We start from the raw sequence: 21,329 nt of genomic DNA, 5'->3' as shown, positions 1-21,329 counted from the left end.
AAGGATCTTGTTTGTTGATTTTGTGGTGGGAGATTGCTAATCGCCTGAGGTGCCCTCATTGAGGAATGCCGACAAGCACTTTTGGCAGTTCATCCAGGCCTTGCTCAAGACCATGAGACCTGGAGTAAAACTATCTTAGCATGGAAATGGATCTTAATCAATGATGGCGATGATGGTGGGGGTGGGGTGGGGGTATTCCACTAATAAGCAGGGGATTCACATCTCCATATACAATTAAATGCAAACAAGTTATCAAGAAAGAGAACATTTCTTAATCCTGTTTTTTTTTTTTTTTTTTTAAACAAAGGAGTCATCACTTATCAAGGCCCAGAGGCCACTTGCAGATAAGGGTTAATGAGTGCACGGAAGAATGGGAAAATATTGTGGTAATCGTTAGTAGTGGAAATTTGGTAAAATGGGATTAATTAAGGGGATGGCTAATCAACAACTTGTTCACGATGACCATATTGTAGTCAGTTAGAAAGCAGGAAAACAGAACAGAGTTTCACAGATGGGCAGTTCTAAAAATGAAGGTTTGTTCATAGAATCTACATTTAGGTTTAGGCACAGATAAAGAATGGGGGAAATTATTGATAATGGTTTCAGCTAGACAAAAATAATTCTAAGAAATCCACCTTATCAGGTGCAAATGAACTGTTAGTACAGTACATTTTTAATGTTCATTTTCAAGGACTTTTTTTAAGGCCTTCTCCAGACAATATTCAAGTTTTCAAAACAACATTTGACATATAAATGATATAATAAACTAAAAAAACTTAATTGACAACAGTCATCAGACGTAGGTTGATTGAGGGAGGAGTAGACTATGTAAGATATGGAGTACATTAGTTCAGTATGTCCTTAGGAAGTTGAGATTATAACCAGGCGTTGCACAAGATGGGGAAGGCCTAGAGAAAAGCCATCAGATAAAACTATCCAATCGATGCTAGCATGGAAACAGATGGATGATGATAATTGGTTGCTGTTCATGAACGTTTTGGAAAATAACTTAAATGTATAAAATTTAAGTTTTCTTTTTAGTGCAGAATAGAAGCAGAAGGTGCAATAGAAGAAATAAACAAAAAGATGTAGTTTTGTTAAAATCCATGATTTATTAAAATAATTAGGAGGGTGGAGCAGGAAGATGACCAGGTGAACACACAGTTGTAAACCATGCAAACTGCATCTGCAAAATGCAGAGATAATAATAATTATATCATTTAACCAACGTAACATTTAATCCCCATAAGGCAAGTTCATCAGAGACGCCATCGATCCGCTCCAACTTGAGATGGCCAACTCAAAAAACGAGGCCAAGAATAGTGAGACAGAATGCAGAACTCTTTATTGGTGCACGTTTGTCTATGGTGTTTGCGTGTGGAATGAAGACTAGCTGTTACTTGTTTCAACATATATCAACTCTGATATTCTGATCTCAAGTATTATTTTTACAACGTTTCGGCCGATGTAACCTCCAATCTTCTTCAGGTGTATTTTTTTTTTTTTTTTTTTTTTTTTTTACATAGGCATCACCAATTATCAGGGCCTAGAGGCCACTCGCGGATAAGGGATAAAGAGTGTACAGTAGAAATTGAACAATATAGTAATCGTTAATAATGGAAATTCGGTAAATTTGTTAGCTTATATGGAACGGTTCATCAAGAACTTGTTTATGCTAGACTTGAAGACAACCATATTGTAGTCAGCTGGAAAGCAGGAAAATGGAAGATAATTCCACAGGCATGCAGTTCTAAGAAAGAAGCTTTGTTCATGGAATCTACGTTTAGGTGTATTTTGTCAAAGTCAGCAATCTTTCTGTCGTACTTGAAAATCTACATGGAATTTCGAATGGAACCCTTTATTTAACCCACAGAAGTAGCATGCTCCTGTTCATTCAGTCATCACTGGGTAGAAATCCTAAACAGTTGCATTTTTTGAGTGTTGCCTGCACTGAGGATTGAACCTTCAACCTCCAGAAGAGTGTAACTCACAACTGAATTTTACCAAACACTTTATTCACATGAAATTGCTCTTTAAGAGAAAATGAAGGAGACAAAAACAAACAAAAACTTTAGATTTTAATTTTCCAAGCTTCTGGTATTTCATTTATCTTTTCTTTACATTTATTTTTCGATGACAGACGCAATGTAGTCGATTGAAATAAATGACGTCACACCTGATAAAAATGACAGAAGAAAAAACTCACTTGAAACTGAGCATTTCATTTAAAGTTTTCTTTTAAAGATAGGCACATCAAGAAATATGATGAATAAGGAACAGCTGGATTGCAGAACGATCCATGTGGATTCAAATTGAATTCAAATATTAACATGAATCAATACGAATGGCATGACAAGGAATCGAATGAGTTGATCAAAAGGCTAAAAAAAAAAAAAAATTGCTATTTAAAAAAAAAAAAGATGATTTATCGCAGAAAAAAAAAAAAAATCAAACTAATTTTTCTTGCGACCAATATCGTTTCGTTTTTTTTAATGTTTTTTTTTTTTACTTAACTCATAATTAAATAATTAAAGAAATTAACAATTTAATAAAAATTAAATAAATAAAAATAATGATCCTCCAAATTCGAAAAAAAAAAAAAAAAAAGAAGAAAAAAAAAAAAAAGAAAAAAAAAAAAGCCATTTACAATCCTTGAAAATCCTTAGAAATATTTTAAGGATTTGTTAATTCAAAGATTTTTTTAAACTTTGTGTCACTTTTACCCAAAAGGCAGAGTCTCAGCGTTTGTATGTTTAAAAAAAAAAAAAAAAAAAAATGTAGCAAAAAATCTCCACGATTTGTACACCCTCAGCGAATGAAAAATCCCAAGAAAGATTAATGTTTACGCATTGTTCATCATGTCTTCAGTGATAAGCAGAGGAGGAACGAAAGATTTGCCTTTCACAATCTTTTCCAGACCCTAAAAAAAGAGATATAAAATGGAGACAATTAAAAGACATTTATTTATTATGAAAAAAAAAAAAAAAAAAATATCAATCAATATAGAAAGGAAAAAAAAAGTCTCATTATAGAAATAGAGTAAAAGATTTCTTTTCGTATTCATTTAACATGTTTGTCTGCTATTTTTCACTCAGGATTCCTGCACAAAGCTGAATAGGGGAGTCGACTAGTGAAAAATGCGGCACCCAGTTCTTTCCCTATCAGCTGAAAACCTGGTGGTGAACAGCCTTCAAATAACATTGAACTGTATGGACTAATGACACTATATTCCCCGAGTTTACATAATACAATAAAACTGATGTGTTGGTGAGTTTCTCACACAACTAGCCAGAATCTCATAAAAAAGGAGGACAAGTCAGCCATTTTTACTTGAAATATATTTTATTGGCCAGTCAAAAAATATGCTTAAATATGATATTTTAATTCATACAAATTTCGTACTTACTATTATAAAACCAATTCTTTATCGAATTTTTATATTGTATCTAATATATATTAGTGATTTTGAAAGTTAAAAACCATTGGCTTGTATGCCATCGGCTAGAATTGAAACCAAAACATACAGCTCTCCAGCTTCATATATGAGCAAACAGGTATAGTCGACTCATACCAGGCCAAAATAAATATTGTTTTTTCAATTTTGATCTGTTAGCAGCTATTTTACTGACTAAATACTCTATATATCAAATTTCAACTCTATAAACCAAATATTCGGAGAGGAGATTTTTTTTTTTTTTTTTTTACATGGAGGTCACCACTTATCAAGGCCCTGAAGCCACTCGGGGATAAGGGTTATTGTGTGTACAGTAATCAATGGGATAGTATCGTAGTAATCGTTAGTATTGGAGATTTGATAAAGTGTTTTACTTAAAGGGGCAGTTCAACAGGAATTTGTTTATGTTGGACTTGACAACATCCAAGTTGTAGTCAGGTGGGAAACGGACAAACAGAAGAGAGTTCCACAGTCGTGCACTTCTAAGAAAGAAGCTTTGCTCATGGAATCTGCACTTTGATTTAGGCACAGATAAAGAGTTTGAGAGAGAGTTTTTGCACACATACCAACAAAGTAACTTATATATATTTCTGTGTGTTAGAACATTTTCATTTTAAATTCTATGCAGTTATGCAGAATGTAGAAACTATGCATAAAAAAATTTCAGCATAATAGTGAAACGAAACGAATCATCTAATAAGAAACCATAAAAAATAAATAATTAACGTTCGTTTTTCAAAATGGAATTCATGAAGTTGCTCGCATATCTATGGTTGAGTATATTAAAATGTTTGTTTTATTAATTTTTAAATTGAAAAAATGTCAGAGTAAGAAAAAAAAAAACTCAACATTATAGGCATATAGATTTAGCTTAACTATTAGGTTGAGGCGAAAATTCTTGCAGAATTTTTCGTTTTGATTCAAATCATGTATTTTCAAATAAGTTTTCGATATAATACCTTTACTTTATATATCATTTTAAAGAGCATTTTTTGCTCTATGTAATCGTTTAAATTACAATCGTTTTAAAACAATTATTTCTTTTCAGAACTTTGAATACAAGATTGAAAAAGGCAAATTCGCACAATTTTCATATTTTAATTCAAGCTAGGCTAAACAGCTTGCGATATCAATGAAGCATTTGGCCCAGGCATCACTACTGAATGCACAGCACAGTGATGGTTTAAAAAATTTTGTGGCACCAATGAGAGCCTTGAAGATGATTAGCGTAGTGGTCCACCATTGGATGCTAACAATGATCAATTAAGCCAATCCAGGCACAACTGTTCAAGAACTTGTTTCTGAATTAAACTTAATGCACACAATGATTTCCAACCACTTCAGAGATTGGAAAGACAAAAAACTTGATAAATGGGTACCTCGTGAATTGAATGATAACCAAAATAAATGCTGTCATGAAGTGTCATCTTCCCTTCTTTTACGCAACAAGAACAACCGATTTCTTGATCAGGTTGAGACTTGCAATGAAAAGTGGTTTCTTTACAACAACCGGCGAGGTTAAGCTCAGTGGTTAGACATTAACGAAGTTCCATGATACTTCCTGAAGCCAGAGTTACACCAAAAGAAGGTCATCAAGACTGTTTGGTTAACAGGTCTCATCCATTAGTTTTTTGAATGCAGGCGAAACCATTACGGTGAAGAAATACTGTCAACAAATGGATGAAATGGATCAAAAACTTTGTCAACAACATCCAGCATTAGTTAATAGGAAAGGCCCAATTCTCCTCCATGACAATGCCTGACCTCATGTTGCTAAACTGACCCTGCAGAAGTTGAATAAATTGGACTATGAAACCCTGCCTCATCTACCATACTCTCCAGACCTCTCACCTACTAACTATCACTTTTTCAAGCATCTCGACAAATTTCTGCATGAGAAATACTAAAAAAAAAAAAAAAAAAAAAAAAAAAAACCTAAGCGATATCAACAACGCTTTCAGCAAAATTTTTATGCTACTGGCATAAATACACTTGTTTTGCGTTGGCAAAAGTGTGTTGATTCTGATGGTGCTTATTTCGATCAATAAATTTTTGTTTGAGCCGAGATATGTTCATCTGAATTTAAAAGTTGAAAACCACAAAACTTTCTTGTCAACTTGATAATAATGAAATCATTAACAAAAAATCGTTTCTTTATCTAGGATCTGACATACACAAGTCCTCCTCCTAACTCTGGTGGTTAGTAACACATTTTAGTTCAAACAAGCAGGTCGCCCATCATTGCCTGGTCGTAAAGTATGCTTAAATATGATATTTTAATTTATTCAGATTTCATATTTATTATTATAGAGCTAATTTTCTATTGATTATTATATTGTACCCAATATATGGAAGTGATTTCAAAAGTTAAAAAAATATGACTTGAGTGCCATTGGCTAGAATTGAAACCAAAACATTTAACTCTGCAGCATTATTTGCTACTATTTGAGCTAAATCATGAAAAGAAATAAGAAATTATACTGATTGTGGTAAGAAAAACTGACCTAATGAAAAAAAGGAATCTTAAAAAATACTAAGACATAATCCCTAAACAAAACTAGCAAAATACACATAGCAGCCCTAAAAAAGGCAACACCGTCTATCCTTAAAAAGATCCTTGGTTAAAAATTTAAATTATAACGAAATTAAGCCCTTTGATCTCTTCAAATTAATTAAAATAAATTAAAAAAAACTTAAAAAATGGTGTAAAAGCTATCCATTGTGACTGTGCAATTCCTAGTGCTATATACCTAGAAAACAGAACTGCTAAACTTGACAGTGATATGGAATGAGAGAGAAAAAGTAGCAACTTTAGTTGAAGTCAACATCCCTAATGACGCTGGTTTAAAACAGAGCCGAAAGAGAGAAGTTAACAAAATACCAATGTCTTGTGTATGACATGAAAAGAAACTGGAATGTTAGGAGAATCTCCAGAATTCCAGTAATCATAGGAACACCCGGGTTCATGAAAAAGAATTTAAAAAACTACCTCAAGAATATACCTGTGAACAAAGTACAAGAAAGATAAAACAATTGTGCTTAAAAGGATGGTTAGAATCCTAAAAGGATCTCTAGGTTGGAATCTCTGAAATAGCGAATGTCTGTCATCCTACCAGATGGTCTGTTCTCAGCAAAAAAAAAACAAAAACAAAAAAAAAAAACTAGAATGTACAAAAAATATCGATCAAAATCATCCCAATTATAATGGAAGCTGAAGTCCTCACGAAAAACGAATTTAAAAAAAAGTATCTAGAAAGTACTCTTGTTAAAGCAATTGTAAAATAAATCAAAACAATTCCACTTAACAGAACGGTCCAAATTTTAAAAACTGACATATTACTCATACTGCTATCATGATACGGCATTGTGTGCATAAATGGCCTAAATATTGCCTTAATATTTAGCGTAAATTTAGCATGATAGCGTTTTATCGACTGAAGATACTTTTTTAAATTTATGTCATTTCAATTATTTGAACTACTATCTTCATCATTAGTGTTATTTGCACAACATTTCAGTGTTATTTGCACAACATTTCAGTGCTATTTGCATAACATTTCAGTGCTATTTGCATAACATTTCAGTGCTATTTGCATAACATTTCAGTGCTATTTGCATAACATTTCAGTGTTATTTGCATAACATTTCAGTGTTATTTGCATAACATTTCAGTGCTATTTGCATAACATTTCAGTGTTATTTGCATAACATTTCAGTGTTATTTGCATAACATTTCAGTGTTATTTGCATAACATTTCGGCCAATCTAACCTCTGACCTTCTTCAGGTGTATTGATTCTCATCTAAAAACTTTCCAAAACAAACTTTTAAAAATATTTTCCAAAAATTTATAATTTTCAATTATTTGTATTATTTCTAAAATTCTAAGATAAAAAAAAAAAAAAAAAAATTTAGAATTTTGCTTACTTCTCCTGCATATGAAACAAGTGGTGAGATTTCACACACAACCGACTCTGAATCATCACAATCATTTGCTTGGCTGAAATAAAAAAAATTAAAAAATTATATAAAAAGGAATCAGTAATTGATATTTTAAATGTGTCTTTACATTCACAGGAGGAGGTTAGCGTATTTATCAATCTGTCAGGCAGCAGTCTGTGAGGTTTCAATTTTTTATAATTTAATAAATCTTAATACATTTTTTTTAAAATACATAATTGAGATTTCTGATTTAAATACTTTGACAATGATTTTTTATTTGCAAAAATGTTGCCATTTCCATTGCCATATTTCACACCAGATATCTGGAACAAATCCTGCCCCCCCCTCTCTCTCCAACATTAAATGAATCATGTTATGCAAATTAGTCTCAAAAACTAATCTAATCAAAAATGTTGGCTCATCTCCGACTCTGGCTGATGTATGTTGCTGGCGTTAGCATTTTGCAGCCTTGATAAAGCTTAAAATATAAAATTTTTTGACAATTTCTTTGCTTGATTTGCTGTAAATTTGTAAACAAAAAGATTCCATTCAGTTTTTGTAAGAATTTAACAGATTTTTCAACTAAAAAAAAAAAAAAAATAACAGTCTTAATTATTGAAAAAAATGATTTAGAATTTTCTGAATTCTTATATTTTAATAAACAAAAATAAATAATTAATAAATAAAATAAATAAATAATAATGTAAGAAAAATCTTTAAAATTTATCATTTAATTAAAGCTTTAACAAAAACAACTATTAGAAAATTAATAAAATTTCATGAAAGTTGAAAAAGTTTTCATTAAGAATGGTTAATTCCGATTTTGTTTTTGTAAATATATAAAATTCATTTTCTTTTACTTAAAGGTCTAAGTTTTCTAAAAAAAAAAATGAAGATTTGTTTAATTTAACAAAATAAAAATAAAGTTAAAAAAAACATTCACAGTGAAATTTCTAATTTTAGAAATTAGATCTTAAGCAATATACCGGGCATTCAAACAACTGCATTTCAGACGAAAACATTATTATGTATCTTCATGTCATATAGAAATTAATATATATTCTAAAAAAAATGATCCAGTAGAAAATGTGCTAGATCTATTTTTTGGAAAAAAAAAATGTACAGACTTAGCGATCAACATTTTCTATTTTTCTTCAATGTCGGATTACAAGTAAAGCAAAAGAGATAAGCCAGTTTGTTATAAATAGCAAGATTTTAAGAACTTTCCAACTTTTATACTTTAAAGCTTACAATAAAACTTGATAATTTGATAAAATCTATTTTGACTCATAATTATTTTTTCAACTGGATCATTTTTCGTAATTTTTGGAATTTATACTAATTTTGACATGACACACAAGTAATGTTTTTACCTGAAATGCATTTGTTTGAAAACCCGGTATATGCACAAGTACCAAGAAATTTAATACAATTTTTGGTGTTTTTTTTACAACCATTTCCCAAGGAAAAAAAATTGTGTCTCTATAGTATTAGTCATAAACGATAACCATATTTCAAGTAAAAACACCTTGATGTACAATGTGTCACACTGAAATGAGTATCCTTACCAAAAATTAGATCAAAATTATTGAGTAGGAGATTGATTATAAGTAAAAATCAATTTTATTATAAATTGCAGCTTTATTGTATATTTGCTTAAATGAAAGAATGACTTATCTTCCTTGGTTTACAAAAAAATCTTCTGCTACTTCTACTGTTATCAATGGTGGATCAAGAAAATATGATAAAATTAATTAAAAGTTCCATGCAATTTTTTACTTGATCATTTTTATTTGATTTTTTTGGTTATTTTACTTATTTCAGCGTAACCTCTAAGTAAATTTTTTTTTTTTTTACTTGAAATGTGACTAAATAGTAATTAACCCTTTATGACCTGGTTGAACTAATTTGTTCAGTCATAAATAAATGAATATAACAGCATAAATAAAGTGGGAATTGATTCAAACAGGTCTTCTACATATTGGTTCAGTATCTGGGTAAATGGCAGATACCTCCAGATTGCAACTGTCCATTGCTCACATTCAGTATGTCGCCATCTAAAATTAACAATTGATGCCTCCATTCAGTCTTGAAAGACAAAGGATACCCCCTGTAGGGACAGCTGCACATATCCCTACAATGTAAGGCTGTATATATGAGGCAAGGGTTGTGCAATCCCTAGCCACACCTATCCTGAATTGGCACTGTTTGAGTCCAGTGGCAAGGAGAAGTTCAGGACGACTGGAAACAATGCCAAGATAAGCGGAGAGAACATACAGCACCTGGAAGTCCCAAATGGTCACCCATTAGTACTGACCAGGTCCAAGGAGAACAATATATATTTTTTAAGGGGAACAATAAATATTTTGCTAATCATCTACATCATAATTCAGGTCATAAAGAGGTAATACTATGACAACACCAAAAATCGTTTTATTATTGATGTTTTAATATGTCCAATTTTAGGGTATAACTATTCTAAAAGTCCAAAACATTTAGAATCTTTGTGCATTTCATTGACAAAATCTTTTAAAAATTTACCCTTCAAATGATTGTAAAGCTCTAATATATTTTAATCAGTTTCTTAAAAAAAAAAATTAATTTAAAATCGGAATGAAATTTGTACAATTTTATATTTTATTAAAAAAAAAATCAATAATTCTAATTCTGGTTAATATGTTTTTTCGATTAAAAATGAAAGATTTTCCTCAAAGAGTGAATTTCATTGGTTAATCTTCAAATAAATGATTTTATTAAAAGTTGCATTTTACGCAGAACAAAAATCACCAAGCATATTAAAAAATCATAATTAAATTATTTTTAGTCAAGCTTAGTAAAATATTTGTTAGGAAAAAATCTGTAAAAAAAAAAGTTGACGGACAATAAATGTTGTTTAAAATCATTAAAAAAAATGATTAGAAGTTGTGATGGAATCGTTTTTAGTCATGAAATTGAAATGAAATAACGTTCATGTCTTCACACTTCCCTTATCCAGTATAATCATGTTGACACACCGTTTCTTGTGAAATCACCGAAGTTAAGCATCATTGAACTTGATCAGTGCTAAAATGGGTGACCATTTAGAAATTACCAGGTGCTGTGTGTGTTCTCCGCTCAACTTGGCATTGCTGTCCTGGACGTCTAGCAACTGGAATCAAGCAGTGTAACTCAGGAGAGGAATTGTTAGAGATTACACAACCCTTGCTTCATAATTTAGTATGTGCCATCCATCATCCCTCCCCAAGATGAGCAGACAATCCTCCTCATTCTTACAAACAAACAGCTATATGTCAAATTCCTTTGCTCTTCATTACAAAATCAGAGTTTTTACAGTGTTTCTTGATAAAAATTATCCAAAAATGAAAAGAGGGATCACTAAACAATTTAAGAAAAACTAAATTCGCTTAAAATCAAAAACTTAATTTGAACATAAAGCACAGACGGATGACCATTTACAATTACAATTTTTGTGGATCATTTAATATCAGTTAATATGACTTGCAGATCATTAGCAGGGAAATATAAATGAATCTATCTTAAATTTTGATAGACAAAAAATTTTTGAATATTTTTTAAATTACAAATAAAAAAAATAAGACTCATCATGAATCTTATTCGTACTTGATGAGCCAATAAAAAAAAAAAAAGAAAAGAAAAGGCAACGACCAAAACCACCACCGTCAAAACCATTGCCACCACCAGGTGAAAATTAACAGTCTGAATACTACATCTTAATTCAATCAGTTTTACATCTCCGGTTTTTTAATGCAATTATTTTCATTATGGTTTTTGTATTTTTACAAGTCAACAAAATTGTAATGCAGATTTAATTTGCCAACATTTTATTTTTGAAAATGACAATTGCTGTGAAAACTGACTTTAACTATGGAAAATCCCGTTAAGAATGAAAACAATTCTTTTTAATCATGGAATCAGAAAAGGGATCCAGACTGCTAAAAAAATGTAACAATTTAAAAAAAAATTGAAAAAAAAAAAAAAGAAAAAAATGTAACAATTTCAAAATAAATTGTAAAAAAAAAAAAAATAAAATTTAAAAAAAAAAAATGGAAAAGTAAAAAGTAAAATAAAATTACACAGAATTTTTTTTTTTGTAGATAAGTTGAAAAAAGGTTGTTAAAATATTTTATTCATTCATTAAATGTTGTTAGTTGAAAAAGGAGCAAGAAGTTATTTGCATATTAATGTGCAAAAGTTTTTGACCATCTGAAACTTTTAAAAAGATTTAAATAATTTTCAATTGATATTTAAATTGCAGTTTAAACAGATGAATTATTTTGGAATCATTTCCATGAGATTTTGTTGCATGCAGTGTGAATAAAAAAGGAGGGAAACTTCAAGACGATAAAAAATTGGACATACAAATTTTTTTGACTATTTCTTCATTTTAGCTTCACTATGAAAAAAGCGAATATTGTTTTCAAGTATTGGCTCCTGATTGGACAAAATCTCCAATCAGCGTTTTTTTTTTTCAGCCAATCATAAGTGCAGGAATATTCACTTCATAATTTTGCGCATAATATAAAAGCCTAACATATAGCTTTCTTCCTCGCTTTCAATTTTTTCCTTTCAAACTTGACACATGTGAGTAGGTTATACGTTCAGCCTAGACTCCTGGGTCAAAGACTCTTGGTTGACATAACTAGTAACATTCACAAACTCTCACGCACACATGTTCATGCATACACTGCCAGTCTAGCCTACAGAAACCACACATGCAAATTCACATGCCAGCAGCAGAAACAAACAAGTCTGCTTAACTTCTTATTAACAAAACAATTTTCTGATTTGGAACATTTCTAAATAGTTTAAATTTTTTGTAATCCTTTGAGATGGGGGTTCATAATTTATTTATTTATTTGCAGACTGTTATCCTTATCTTCATGGTTGTTGTTTCACCATGTTTTGGTCAAATTCGGAGCAGAAGTTGGCCAAAACGTGGTAAAACAATGAAGATGAGAATAAAAGTCCGCAAAAAAAAAAAAAAAATGAATACATCATTATCTTAATTTTGATTGTCTAAACAAGTTGTCGATTCAATGCAATAAATTTGGCAAAAAATAAAATAAGCTTCAGTTGCCATGTAGAGAAAGGGTGGTAGAAATTCACTCAAAAGAGAGTACAGTAGATGAGCACATGACCAATTTCGTCTTGAATTGCTGCATTGTTGATGCATTTATTACCTCCCTTGGATTCTAAAGTCTAGGAATCCTGATTGAGAAAGTGGTCCTCCTTTGATTCAATCGAAGTCAGCAGTTGAAAGTTTTAGGTAGACATACAAACATTTAAACAGACAGGTGACATTTATACAATAGATGATTTATTAGATATGGAGTAGAGACCAGGACTCCATACTCTACGAGATCATATAATAATAAATTTAAATATTTTTATATTGATTAACTGTCATTTTTTTCATATTGCCTTATTCTTTACAAACAAAACAAAATGAAGAAAGTTTGTTAAAACTGATAACACTTAATCGATTGAAAAAAAAAAATCAGCAAGTGTTGAAACTAGCTGTTGATGTTTTGCAGTGACTTTTTATATAGTATCATGATTGTTAACACCTGTGCCTAGGAATTCACATACGATAGATGGAGAATTTGCATGGCCACTTTCCTCACTTTAAATAATGCTGATTGGTATGGAAATGACGTCAAGTATTGAACACCTGTTTCATGTGTAGAAAATGTGGCATGAAAAATGAACTTGAAAATTATAAAATGGTACATATTTGAATTCACAATTGTTTGAAAGTCGGCCGTAAACTTTTGCACATTGCTCCATAAAGTGCAGCAGGTGGAAAGATTAAGAAAAGTCAGGCTTTTTTTTTTTTTCAACGTTGCTCGTCAACGAAGCTCAATGGAGATACGCACCTGTTGATGGTAGCCGAACGGCTGTGGCAATTTTTACTGTGAAAAACAAGGTAGTAAGAAAAAGAAAGACAGGGAAATTAGAACATGCATGGGTAGCAAAAGAGAAAATGTCGGGGACATTTTGATGAGGCAAGCAGATTGTTAACGGACAAACGGATTGACGACAAGGAAGTTGGCCATTCTTACAAGATTGCGAAAAGCAAACAGAAAGAAAAAGCAAATGAAAATATGACTAAAGTTCTGAATTTTTGAGATGAGGACTGATTGTTTGTTTTACTTGTATTAATTAGACTATTGTTCTCATCTCGAGTGTTATTTGTGCAACTTTTTGATCAGGCTGATTAAAGGGAAATAATCTCATGTCAATCTTTATTGGAGTTGCCCCACCCCCTGTTAACCAATTTTTTCACAAATATGAAACAATAACCATAAAATAAAGACTAACTCAAAGAATAGGAAAATATCTACGGAGCCAGTAACTTTTCTATTTTCTTTTCCAAACAACCATCAACATGCCTGAGGATGGTTGAAGACCAATCCAACCGAAACGTTGCACAAATAACACTCAAGATGAGAACAAGTAATATAAAAATAAAACTAGTTTTTTTTTTTTTAGATGTGTCTTCAATTTTTATGTTGGTCGGTCATACTTTAGTCTTTTCAATAAATTTTGATAATTTAAAATAAAAAAAAATCTTGATCAAGTTTAATGAAGGTTGGCATGTGTTATATAGGTCAAATTGACTGAAAACATTTTAAAATTATTTACAAAATGCTATTTTACATTGAATTTTGTCCATTGTCATTCGATACCAATTAAACAAGATTCCCTTAATTTAAACATAAAACCCATTACACTTAAGTCCTAAATTTTAGACATTTTCTACAATCAAAATTATGTAATAAATTTAAATTAGAATAAGGATTCTAGACATAAAGTGCAGTTGCATTATATCTTTATTTTCATCTTCGAAGAAAACAAAAATGCAAAATTGTTCTGTTCGGAGAATAAATTATAAAAATGGTCAGATATGTAAATTGTTTTTTTAAAGTTCATTACATACTTTGCATTTTTTTGTTTGAGCAGTCTCTGATTTCAGAAAATCCAATTCTCATAAAAATGTTCTATAAATATTAGCGTTACATAAACTTTTCAAACATTCTGTAGGATGGCATAGGAGTTTTCCATGATTTTAATTCCCAGCATTGGTCGAAAGCATAGAAAACTTTGGCAGAGTCCAACAAAAGTGATAATAAATTCTACCATCATATTGATTAATACAACTTTCTTTATTCATCATTTATAATCAGTCTAAACCTAAAAAATTTTAGTTTTTAATCATATATAACCTTACAAAAAATAAATTTCCTTAAAATTCTCTTGAAAAAAAAAAAAAAAAAAAAAAAAAAAGTTTCTATTTAAAACAAAAAAGAAAAAATATTTATTCATGAAACTTATGGTAGGTTGCTGTTATATTTTATTTAATTGTTTTCCTTTTTACAAAATTTGTAATTAGTATCTGATAAATGCTATTTTTTCCTAGAGTTTTTAAATTTGATGCTTGGCATATTCCAGTGGTTCACGTCAGCTGCTAGTCAAGCTTGAGCCTACATCACAGAAATTTAGTGTGCAAAGTGCAGAATTTTGTCCTATTAATCTTTTTGATTTGACAATGCTTGCTGAATGTCAGATGTCAAAACACGACTGATAATAGATTAGATGCTATTGAAACATTGTATGCTAAGGTGGTGGAAAGACTTTTCATCTTTAAGGCATATCTATCCTAAATTTTTAGGCAACACGACTTGGAATAAATTCATAGAAGATGCTAGTCCCATCGATGAAATGTTGTATTCCTCTGCCTGTTCTACAAGTATTTTATAGGTGAATGCTCTGACGAACTATAAACACTTGTACCCCCTAGACGTAAAAACCCCCGACAAACTCGACAAGCAGCTAAATCCAATCCCTACACAGTAGAGATCCCTAGATTTAAGAAAGCCTTGTACTTTAACAGTTTCTTCCCCAGAACTGCTAGACTTTGGAACTCCCTTCCGGGATTCTGCTTTGCCAACTGTACTGATATGCAGAAGTTCAAGTGTAATGTGAACAGATATCTTGCTGCTCATTCCCTACATAATATCCCTGCAACTTATGTCCCAGATAGTAGCCCCCTACATCAAAGTGGCAATGTTCCTTGTTTGGGGTGAAAATAGGCGGGGAAAAAAAAAGTCTGCTGCAAAGAAGGTAGGTGCCTTCTACCAGGCTAGAAACTCTCACACCTGCCAGTATCCTATATATCAATATAAAGTCACTATTCACCCATGCATAGAGTATTGCTATCACATCCTCCTAGACAAAGTGCATGAAAAAGTTTCTAATTTAATAGCATGTCTAACATTGTCTACTAAACTGTCACATCACTGCAACGTTGCAACCCTGTACTTCTGTTACAAATACTCCCATGGAATGTCCTCTAATCAACTTACTTGTAACTCCTTAACACAAATACATCCAAAACCTTACAAAGATCTGCAGCAAAGTTCCACCCATTCACTGTAAAGGTCCTCTGACAGCAGAAAACTTTCTACTCTAATAGCTTCTTTTCTCAAGCTGCTTACCTCTAGATTTTTTTCCCTGCTCCCCCTGACTGCACATGCATAAAATTTCAATGTAATAATGTTAACATAATGGTCTTGTTGCTCAACTCCCCATTTAAATTACTACTCCTATAAATCTAACCTCTATCACAGTAATTTCTTTTATTTCAATGGTAATATGCCTTGTTTGGAGTGATAAAAAAGGGGGGGGGATCAGTTTTCTCTTTTGTATTTTTGAACTACTGTTCTGACAATGTAAACTTTTCACATGCATCTTGTGAAATTAATTTTTTTTATATGCTTCTATGTAATCTATACTCTCGAGGATTCCTTTCTCGGGGGTTTCTCTTTGTCCATTTTCACATTCTAACAGCATTCTTTTTTTAATTATGGAAATATCTCCAGACAAGGTATGAAGCAACTTGATGTAAGGAGCTAAAAAAATAAAATACTTCAAGATTAAAAACTTGCCAATAATAAGTGTTAGATGGATAGAATTCCGACCCAGAAAATAGCAATTCTTTCCCCCTTGTCAGAAACACTGCTCATGGAATACGAGGACTAGAGGACAAAATAAGGGAAATAAAAGTTTAATTTGATCTTCTTTTAACGTAACTATGTATCGGTTATGCAGACACAAGTATTTTCTACATGCATATTGAACGACAGTGTCATAGACTAAGTTACGGTTAGTACAGACTAAACACTACAAATACTAATGACAGACCAAAAGAATTTCCAAAATGGAGAGAAAAAAGAAAAATGCATTCGCGATAACTAAAAACAAAATAGAAGGAAAAAAAAAGAAATCAAACAAAAATTAAACGGAAAGAAAAACAAAACCTAAAGATTTTTCATTTCTTACCTGGGGATATCGGGAATGGGTGTGCCGTTTTTTTGTGTAAATCTCCCGCCAGCATTTAGAACGTATCGATGGTGAAGATTGTGCATAGCATGCAAGCAGGCGGATGGCGTGTCTTTCGGCTTGCCTTCAGCGTTCTTCAGCGGTGCAAATTCATCTTCTCTCAAAACTTCCCAGACGGCAAAGTTGCTGTTACATTGAGGACAAAAACCACAAACAAAACAACGAGCCGACACAAATGACAAAGATTGTACAAAAAAAAAAAAAAATATGTAGTTGATATAGGAAAAAAAAAAGGAAAGAAAAAGGCCAGTTGATTGTTGTTGAGGTTAGTGGAAGCACCAAACACAGCAGCAGCAGATAAACAAAACACCATCACCGAGAAAAAGAAAAAAGAAAAAAAGTTTTATTAGATTAAGTTTTGTTTCTTTTTATTTATTTTTTCGTTAATTTCATAAAGACAGAAAAGAAATCAACAATTCTTTCAGAATAATGTGGCCTAGGTTACTTTGTTAAAAAAACAAGTAATATAATAATACATAAAATGAAGAAAATAAAATATAAGTAGAGTTAAGACATATTCATTAAAAAAAATTTAAACAAAAAGTGAGAGAGAGATGAAAGACAATGAAAGATTAAAGGAATTCAAAGTGTGGTCCTAAACCGACCCTCACCCTGTTTCCAAACCTTATGTCATGGAGTGCTGCTGTACGAATCTGTTTTTCCCGCCAAAAATTAAAAAATAAGAGGAAAGAAACTATTACACAAGACAGTTTGGCATGATATGCCAAAAAGTCAACAGTTGGATACTGAACCACAATAGGCAAAATGAAAGAAAGAATATATGTGCAAATACTCAGCACACTGAATGGCATCAAATACTGACAAACGACGAGATCCACGCAACAACATATAGAATACCCAATGCAACAAGAAAGACATTGAAAGCCAACCACACGGTGAGATGGAATGATAACAAATAGAAAGAAGACATCTAAAAGAAAAAAGAAAACGACAAAAAAAAAAGAAAAAAAAAAAAAAAAAAGTGACTTGTAAGTCCTCAAAACTCTTCTTTCTTTCCCAAGCTAAGATTCTGCATTATATATATATATATGTGTGTGTGTGTGTGTTTTCCTTTAGTTCCTTTTAAGTTTGTTAAACCCCCGACCATAATATCTTTGATTTTTTTTTAAAAAATCTTATCTTGCCCCATATCTATTGCATAATATATTCTGTTCCTTTCAAATATTTACATTTGTGTTTGTCTTTCATTTTCTTTCACCGTGTTCTGTCTATATATTGCATTTTGTGGGTCTGGGAAGAGTTTCCCTTTTCCTCTCTTGTTCAATATACATGTATGTTCGAATCCGAGTACAAAAATTTTTTTTTTTCTTTCATTACACAACCATTCTCCATTAATGCGAGCGTAACAAGAGGAAAAAGAAAAGAAAACCGTTATGTCTGTTTGGGCAGATTTCCTTTTTTATTATTTTCTCAATTCAACATTAAAAAAAAGAAAAAATACACAATTCATCTATTTATATAAAGTTAAGTATATGTATATGTTTATATATTTATTAGCTGACCAGGGTGCCAGCATCGTCTGGGAAAGGAAATTAATTCAAGAAATTCCCCCTCTCACTCATTTATATTTAAAAAAAAAAAAAAAAAAAAAAAAGAAATAATGAAATTGACTGATGAATAAGCAAAAATGCCACCACCTCCATTTTCCCGTTCCAAACTTGAGAAACGATTCAGTTATCATTTTAGGTTGAATTAATCGTGGAAACTGATCCCACATCTTAAAATGTGAAACATTAAATTTTTTACGTAATTACTTTTTTTTGCGGATATATCCCCCCCCCCCAACCCCACACCCCACCCCTGAAATATTAGAGAAAACCATTCCGAAAAATTTTTGTTTACTTTTTAGTAAATCAATAAAGGTTATTAAATGATTATCTTGTAGAAAGATATTTACTATGTCGTATAAATAAAATTAATATAAATAAAAATTATCTTAAAGCATTAGTTATAGCTTTATATTAATTTAGTTCAATTCATGAGTTAATACCAAAATGATACTTTTATGATTAACTTTAACTTTTAAAATCCTATAAAAAAAAAAAAAAATTATTTTCTGTTTTTTTTAAATTTTGATGACAATGACAAATAGGTTTCTAATTTCATCATATGGTTCATAGTACAATCTAGTAGTCATCATTAAAAAGACAAAATGTTGCAAACCTGTAGTCCAATCACTCTCGTGATTGTGCCATGATAAACAACGCAAGTACTTAATTTAATTAAGTTAAGTTGTGTGTGTAAGATACCATCGCATAACATAGAAATAGCAACCTCAACATTGTCCATTGATAACTATCTGATCACGTCAGTCTCCAATGATTTTCTTCGCAGCCCGATCTATTCTTGTTTAGCTTTAGCTTTAGCTTAGACTCCAATCTCTACAATCTCTCTGAAATGACTATTATAGATATATATGTATCGGACATAAGCAATAGTATGTATGATAAAGAACTAATACATTGAACAAAAATTATTATATTAAGTTCTAGTAATCACTCATTCGGTTTACAGAGAAAGGAGTAACTGGACATAATTGAAATCATTTCTAAAATTTTAAGGTAAAAGCTAGAACAAACTTGGCTTCAAGTAAAAACATATCTCCAGTATACTCTTTCACACACAATGTTTTTGTTTGTTAATTATTATCATTAAATGCCTTGGAATATCAGATTTGTGTATGAATGATAAATTATAAAGATGATTAGATTGTTCCTTAGAAATCCTTCTGAATGTTGACAAAATCTGTACTCCAACCTCTGATTTGTACTACCTATATAATCCACATCATCTTTAAACCTGATTTCAAAATTCATAAGGGACCGTTCATTAGTTTAGATTATCCTATCCATAGAAAAAAAAAATATATGCGCATTATATATACATATATACACACACACACACACACACACACACACACACACACACACACACACACACACTATAAGAGTACCTGTCCCAGCGGGTAAACTTAATTTCATAACCAGAACAGTTTTACACAAATTCTATGTTCCCTTATGAAAATTAAAATATAAACATATACAAGGGTTGTTCTAAAAGTAATCTCTCCTATTTTTAACTAAAAAATTAAAACTTTGAAGACCTATGATGGTGGGAGTGTCCGATCGTCTTCAGGATCGTGCTATGATAACACAAGATGAGTTCTTGAAGTAAATCGGTTAAGCTCTGGTTGTGTATGCATAGGTGTATGTGTGTGATACTGTCGCATAGCATAGAAATAGGAACCCCAACATTGTCCATTGATAACTGATGTCTGGTCACTTCAGTTTCCAGTGATTTTTCTTCCCAATCTACTCTCATCTAGCTTTGAATCCAATCTCTATGATCTCTCCTGAAGAACTCTGAGTTATCAACTGCCCTTGACTATATCCAGCTCACAACTGCCTTCCTCGAGTCCAAACTAACTGTCCTCAAGTGTCCCACTGAACTCTCAACTCAGTCATCGACTGTTGCAAAACACTCCCAATTGTCGTCAACCAGGCACTGTTGTACCTATTTACTATGCCTCCCCACGGGACAGAGTTAGACACCAGGGTCGTTTTTTAACGTGGAGAAAAGGTACAAAAATAAAAATTGTCTCAGTCGTGAAGGATTTCTCCTCCACCGAAAGAGAACAAGAAATAGAAGTGCAGCATCTGATAGAACAGATGGTATTTATTTGCTCCCCCACCGAGCAAATAAGGCACAAGGCCGATTTTTAATGTGAGGAGTGAAGGGAGGGGGAAGGGAAAAAGGGGACCAGCTCCCGAGAGGTGGGAAATGGGAGCTGGTTAATGGTCAGGCATGTGGGGTTGCCCCCACATCTGGTCATAGCTAGTCATAGCTTGCAGCATCTGAAGAACAGATACTACACTTTGATCTTGTCCAAAAGGCCAAGTTGCAAACCACCCCTAAAATTTAAAACTAAATATATCTATCCATTGTTCGGTCTTTTTGTTACAATTATTGCTCCACCCTAATAAATAATTCCATATAAAGTTTCTTTTGTCTACCTTTCTATCTATTGTCTATTGGTAAACCCTATTTCCTATTATTTCTCTTGTTATACTTTTTCATATTTTTTTCTTTTACTTCCTTACACTTGGACTGAGGCACCTATAGTATCACAAACCAAAATATGCTTGTCTTAACATTTATAGACACCATTTGTACGAAACTCAACTGAGACAATCAAAGTTTATTTTACACAATAAATAAACAATTGCATAAAATGATTTCAAAATTTATATTTAAATAATTCTAATAATTATAAGTTGAAATTCAAAATTTGGTGAAGATTTTATTTTATGCACAGATTTGATGAAAAGTCATAAAATAATTTTACTGCGTTATTTTTTTTATTAAAAGATGAAAATCCTATTAAAAGTTAAAAAAAAAACCATCACCAAATGCATCTCAGACAATGGGAATTGAGGGGAGGAGAGGGGTAACATGGTCTAAAAAATGATCGCATTCACCAGAAACCATAA

At 31.5% G+C, this 21,329-nt stretch overlaps 1 protein-coding gene across 4 annotated transcripts in view; it reads right to left on the bottom strand.

The window, feature by feature from the left end:
- Positions 1-2,065: 2,065 nt before the first annotated feature.
- LOC145276729 (UDP-N-acetylhexosamine pyrophosphorylase-like) overlaps positions 2,066-21,329 on the bottom strand; it is a 91,712-nt gene continuing 72,448 nt past the window's right edge. Inside the window, exons 8-11 of one of the 4 annotated variants that reach the window (XM_080127945.1) lie at positions 16,759-16,950; positions 13,293-13,328; positions 7,381-7,453; positions 2,066-2,920 (exon numbers count right to left, since the gene is read on the bottom strand). In XM_080127945.1, the coding sequence (XP_079984071.1) occupies positions 2,843-2,920; positions 7,381-7,453; positions 13,293-13,328; positions 16,759-16,950 (379 nt within the window). In that variant the 3' untranslated portion in view covers positions 2,066-2,842. The remainder of the gene's footprint in view (positions 2,921-7,380; positions 7,454-13,292; positions 13,329-16,758; positions 16,951-21,329) is intronic. The other 3 variants (XM_080127946.1, XM_080127948.1, XM_080127949.1) reach the window with 3 other exon arrangements.

The sequence above is a fragment of the Euprymna scolopes genome, chromosome 5 (genome assembly GCF_053919585.1).
Source record: "Euprymna scolopes isolate OS-2025 chromosome 5, ASM5391958v1, whole genome shotgun sequence".
In the NCBI taxonomy this organism is placed as follows: Eukaryota; Metazoa; Mollusca; class Cephalopoda; order Sepiida; family Sepiolidae; genus Euprymna; species Euprymna scolopes.
The sequence above is the reverse complement of the archived record's forward strand: the minus strand, read 5'-3'. Positions and strand labels throughout refer to the sequence as shown.